Source organism: Octopus bimaculoides, chromosome 3 (assembly GCF_001194135.2).
Source record: "Octopus bimaculoides isolate UCB-OBI-ISO-001 chromosome 3, ASM119413v2, whole genome shotgun sequence".
Classification (NCBI taxonomy): domain Eukaryota; kingdom Metazoa; phylum Mollusca; class Cephalopoda; order Octopoda; family Octopodidae; genus Octopus; species Octopus bimaculoides.
Genome location: NC_068983.1, coordinates 71618333 through 71624855, shown reverse-complemented (window position 1 = coordinate 71624855; position 6523 = coordinate 71618333). Strand labels below are relative to the sequence as shown.

The 6523-nt window shown below is 33.0% G+C and overlaps 1 protein-coding gene across 2 annotated transcripts in view; it reads left to right on the top strand.

Annotated features, from left to right (window-relative positions):
- Window positions 1-6523, top strand: part of LOC106868056 (fibrinogen-like protein 1) — a 65481-nt gene that overhangs the window by 24251 nt on the left and 34707 nt on the right. Inside the window, exon 2 of one of the 2 annotated variants that reach the window (XM_014913166.2) lies at window positions 5046-5210. The exons of the other annotated variant lie outside the window; for it this stretch is intronic. Within the exon in view, the coding sequence (XP_014768652.1) occupies window positions 5046-5210 (165 nt within the window). The remainder of the gene's footprint in view (window positions 1-5045; window positions 5211-6523) is intronic. 2 annotated transcript variants of the gene reach the window in all.

Here is a 6523-nt window from a genome sequence, read left to right as displayed (position 1 = left end):
ATAGGGACTAATACAATCAAACAAGAATCCTTGAATGTAGGTTTCCAGCATGGCCACAGTCCAGTCCTGAACAAATTATTATTCTTATATTTTATCGAGTGCCGAAGAGTAAAAGGTAAGTTTTTGGGTTGCTGAGTTCGCGTAAATGTTTCGATACTCATTTAAGGCTAATTTACATTTTATTTTGGCGCATATTCACGGAAGGAAACTCATGACTGTTACAATACCATCTTTTATATCCCTTTAAAATATAGAGCATGTAGCCATGTATGTATCCCTGTATGTATCCATGTATTTATTCTTAGCATTCTCAACAGATATTGTCGCAGTTTAGTTGGAATTATGTCGGTAGTGGAAATGGAACCATGACTTTCTATTATCATCTGTAGAATGTCTTAAGCTTGATGCTTATGAAAGAAATCAATAAGTATTTAAATACTGTCAGAACCCGAATTTTAGTCCCTTTCATTCACTAAGTGTCTTTTGATGTGACTATAAGTAATTTTGCTATCATGTTTCAAAGACATGTCATCACACTCAAATGACATTCAGTTAACATATAACAGTGTCTTTGTTATTACCTACCTGAACTCTTACTATTCCTAACATTATGCGGTAATCTTGCCAAACTGTTTCATACCTGAAATCCTTTCATTGTTTCATTGTTGGAATGCTCACCCTCCGAAAAATCTTATTATCTATCCCGAAAAATAGTTTTAGGTTTCTCTCAAACTACGTCCTTTTAAAATATTTCCCATTTTCTTTACAGCCATAGTTGAAATCGTTTTATCACATTCTCTAGCATGACTTTTATTACTTCTAACCATAGTCAATTTGTTGCATCGTCATTAAAATGTCCTTCAAAACTAATAACTTAACTCCTATACACACTCCTTGCACAATTCGCAAAAACATAGTTTATCAAAGTATGTTTGAAGTTTCCTCACTTCACTTTCTTTCACCGACTTCAATTTCACTGAAAATTTGTATATTACTTCCATCCAGGCCTACTTACTGCAGTCATCTAACCTTTCATCACTCATAATGTCACACTTCTTTCCTTAAAATAACATATTTTCATAATCCTTACCTATTTAAACGTAGCCTTTTCGAATTCCGTCTTTGACTGCAATTTTTCTACAGCCATTTGCTTACACATGTTGAAATTGAACATCAACTGCCCTGTTGTCATCATTCTTGAAGAGAAATTGATAGTCATGGTCAATGCTCCTTCCACCCGACATAAGAGTAGTGCTTAAGTCTTGTTAAAGCAATATTGGTTTGTTATTCTTGTTAGTGGCTGCTAAACTCAGCTGAGAACATAACAACATCTATAACTGTATTTATCTTACAAGTGGTTAAGATAATTTGTATATTTGATTTACGTAGGCAACTATCAAATATAATTTTTACACGAAAGCCTACTCGAAATGTAGAATTTTTACTAAACCAAAGTATACATGTTAGAAATATAGTCATGGCGTCGAATGGATCTCTATAACGAGAGATTGTGGGCATATCAAAGATCCAATTAACAGCAACGCTATACAAGGTTGGCCAAAAGTCACCTGACAGTATATCAAAACCATTCAATTTCAAGATATATTCATGTTCAACAACTGAATAAATTAAATAAAAGCAACTAAATATGAAACATCATGAAGATTGTTCAAACTGAAGTCCTTCTTGAACGACACATTTTTCCATTCGAGTCAATACAGAATTATAGATAATATTTATGGAATTTTGATTTACTGTCAAGTGACCTTTGGCCCTGTATATATATTTTAGATAGTTAAATATATTTCATTATACCGAATATTTACAAAAAAACGCAATTCTGTAATTGTAGTTTTAATTGTACCTATTATCTAGTTTGGTACCATCGCTGAGGTGTAGAGCAAAATTCCTTGCAACAATTATTTTGGCTGCCTGCATTTTGAGTTCAAATCATGCCTTTTACTTTTTTTTCGGAGTTTGCTCTTTTGCAAACATCGAACTAGCTCGAGGATAACTTCCTTCCTCCCACCAGCTTCGAAGAATCTGGAAAAATAATGTGACATAGTTGCTGCACTTCTCTCTCTGATTATATGCTAAAAAAGAAGATGGTTTAGCAGAATCGGGAGAGTGACATGCAAATAACATTGCTCTATTTAGTTTCTGAGTTTAAGTGACATCAAAGCCAATTTTACTTTCATATTTCCAGAATCGATGAAATACAAATCAGTAAAATACTGGTGGCAATTTTATTGACTGTATATCTCTTACATAATTTCTGACCTTCTGTCAATTTTAGAAATCACTTAATTTATAATATTGATTCCTAATATTGGTAAACGGCCAGAAATTTTATAGAAAGGTATAATCGATTAACTCGACCACATATATTACTTTTAAATATTTTATCAAACCTTAATAAATGAAAGGTGAAGTCAGCTTAAATCTAAAGGGTCGCAACTGAATATTGCATAGCATCTTGGTCATAGATACACCGATTCGGCCAGTTCTCCGTTCTATCTTGTTTGTATCGAATAATCCTTTTTCTGTTGATTGCCAGATTCTCCAAATATTTGCATTGTTTTACCCTTCTATCTCTTTGTTATGAATATTCATTTTAGTCCCAATATTTTTTACATCCATCAATAAATATTCTGTATTCTTTTTACCTCAAAATACATTTACTTTGCAAATCATCTTAACATTCTCAACCTCGAATTATCAAGATTAAATCATTTATCATTTATCATGTCGTTATTTGCTCCCAGGAGTTGCAGCTGGTCACATCGGGATGAAACTAAAATATTTATGGCCAGTATCTCGTTATTGACAATACAGGATATCCATAGTGAAGACAATAAGTTTTCAAATAGACATTATACTTTACAAATTGCAAATCAGTATCATGCATAGTACAATCCATTGCTCTAAGCATTAGCACCATTATATAATTGAAAAGTGTTCTGTTAGGGTATAATATAAAGTTTAAACGCCTTCTTTTTCTTAAAATAGATACCGTCAAGCTGATTTGCTCGAGGTGCCTTATTACCTCATGAGTTACAAAACTGTAGTTGTATGGTTTCACACTCTGTATTTTTCTAACACCTTCAACTTAAGTTGCTCCTAAGGTGTTACCGGGGGCTATATTTGAAGTTTTTTTTATTTAAAATAAATTTATGCACATTTCTACTTTTTTTTACTGTGCAGTACTCAATTTGTTTGCATATCCCCTTTTGTGTATCTTCGAATACATTCAATCTAGTATTCTGGGTATCTCTCTATTCTTATTGATATTTGTTTCTGCCCAAAATGTTTATTATTTTATGTTTTCATTATTGTTATGGTCATATTTTTAAAGGCCGTCATTTGTTATCTTCTTTTACGTCTTATTATTTCGTAAAAATTAAGGTAGTAGACTGGTTGATAAAGTTGATTGAATAACCTGCGGTTTTGAACTATGCCACTTTAACCCAGTCCTGTAGTCAAATTTAATAACAACTATATACTGGAGAAGGCTGTCAACCGAACCTTTCCTGAAAATGTCTGCCTTGTGACAAATCATTATTTCACACCATAACGTTTTTTTAAGTCATTCCTTAAAGTTATGATTTTATGTATTATCACAAATCAATACTGGATTTTATCAATGAGATCTTGTAGCCTAATCTATAAATTTAACAACCTTGCATTGGAACATGTTCCGTACCTTTCACATTCATTCTTGGGTATCTTTTAATTTAAACCATTCCATCATAAACCATTGCAGATATTTCAATATTTCAAGTTGGTACTGCTGTTAACTAATCTCCTGTCTTATATTGTTCTAATGTCGTTCGTCCACTTTTATACTTTTGAAACATTGTAGTTTTATGATTGAGTTACTTTTGCCCGGTCTTTGATACCCATATGATTTATCTCTGACATTCTGATCTCTTCTGAGTGAACGTTTTGTTTCATCCTTCAAATTAGTTTTTAACTCTTAGTGACGTGTTTTGTTTCCTCTATGAAACATCTCTCCTTATTAAACACGTGTTTTTCTTCATTAAATTTCTGTTGACTTTCATTTTTGCTTGTGTTGCCTTTACTCCAGTGTATACGTGCTGTCATTGGACCTTGCTAACTTAACTGAATATTTGACGTTTCACTCTTGAACCCCAATATTTTCCATATTGAAACAGTTGCTATTTTATCATTTATCATCTGCCACTTGCAAATTGAAAGTGCAGATGAAACGACTCTATAAAAATCTAGTCAATTAGTCGAGAGATGGTTTGTTTGTATTTGTTCACCGGCAATGAAATGCGTCTGGCTAAAGTACTTGACCTTTAAATGATCACGCCCACTTAGCTGTAAACAATTAATTACTAGAGAAATAACAGCAGTGGAGTAATGTATAATTATTGTCATATAGCGCATTAGTTAATATTATTGTCATATAACGCAGTTCAATATCTTCCGTGGATAAATAACATACAAAGGGATGGCAAACAAATGCTCCTACAACCCAATAGATTAAGGGGCACACAACTCACTTATTGAACTCTTACACCCTTGAGACTTTTGTATTTTGTCCCTGAATTCCTGTTTTTTTTTCAATAAAGTCTATAACTTCTTGTTGAAGGAAAACCTTCTGTAAGTTAATTATATTTCTATTATTTCTTTATTCAACCTAAGCTATTATACAATCTATAAATCCTTTTTGTTTCAAGCTTCTTTTTTGTCAAAATTCCGATACCTTTTATCAATTGGATCTCAAAATATCTCTTTACCAAATTTCACTATAACAAACCTAATTGCCCCGTTTCTTTGTGGCAAACTACTACAGTGCCTCAACAACTTCTGTTGTCAATCTCCAGTGAACTTTTCTGTTATTAGTCTCTGGTCACTTAAACTATTCCTTTTCTTTTATTCCAGTGCAATTGCTTTCCTTTGCTATCACTAAATTCCTTATTCCCATCCCCATATGTTAGTGCTAAATAATTGTTATTTGACAGTCTCTCTAAATATTACTATTCTTGACTAAAAAGAAAACTAATGGTTGTTTTTAGGGCAAGTGCGAATCCTAGTTCCGGCCAATATGCGAGAGCGACCCTCACAAATAACTTGTCCTCGTGCAGCGCGTAACCAACAGAAACGGACACGGTTAGTCCGTCCACATGTACCTATGAAGCACTGGCGCATCTTGATACCCGAACACCCAGAATACTTTCCATGTAGGTAAATTTATCGTTGGAAGCAGTTCATCAGCCACCATAGCCTATTTGGAAAATCTCTGTCAAATTCATACTTCTTGTGGTGTTTGTAGTTTGTCATGTCATCTCGTTACTTATTACTAGTTGTTTTACTTAAATGGATCATCTGGTTTACGTCTATTTGCGAACTTGGCTCAGTGATTTATAGATTTCAAAGATCGACATTAAAAGTCATATCGCAATCTTGTATTTTTTCATGGTTCCAGTTTTTGGACGGTGGACATATTGTTGTACCGCCACTAAAATTTGAAGATAAATATATATCTATTATAATCATAATATGTATCTATTATTATTAAAAATGAGTGTGATGTGTAGAGCATCTGCTTAGCCGATTACTTAGAAATACCAATACAACGCAATCCTACTGATATAATACAACCCTCTCTGAAGAAATATATATTGGGTAAAATAAATCAGAATAAAAAACAGAATGTTGCCGGTTGAAACGCATTTTATCATAAGACTGCAGAGTTAAACAACCCACCAACTCGAACTCCATCTTATACCACTTATTGTAGTTGTGTTTTTCTAAAATGATACGTCTAATTACATTAGAATAATGTTTCGACAGCGAAGAAACAATTTTGAAAATTACTAATTGACTCAAACGACAAAAAATTTGGCATAGTTATTTTGTGGACAAGATAGATTCGATGCCAGCATAATGTGACACCAAAATAATAGACAGCATAGGTACCGGATCCAAGTCTGTATCAGTGACAATGTAAATTCCACAAGTAAGATTGCTCATTGTCGACCTCTTAACGAAAACTATGTTATCTCAAAGCTGCTATTTACGAAAGAGATATAATCATAGAATATTATTATATAAATAATAACAATTTTCAGTCTCTTTCTTCTACATGGCATACATCCTGTCCTTATGCAAGAATGTGTGTGTGTGTATGTGCATGTACACACACACACACACACACCCACACACATGAATATATATATATGTATATTTATACATACAGATATATATACATATGTATATATATATATTTCGTATGTGTATTTCGTGTGCAAGATTCTTGATGTGGATACGTGTGTTGAAAGAAATACAATTAAACCTTGGGAGAGGCATTATGCCGGTAATAAACACACGCACTGGTTCAGTCCTTTATTAATTTATATAGTTTTTTGTTAAATTATTTCATTGCACTCTTGCAATCTCTTCAGTAACTTGTCTCTCCACTTCCATTTATTTTGAATATATGATCTGGCGTTGTTTTGGCGTTGTTTCGAAACTGTTTGGTATGAGCATGTGA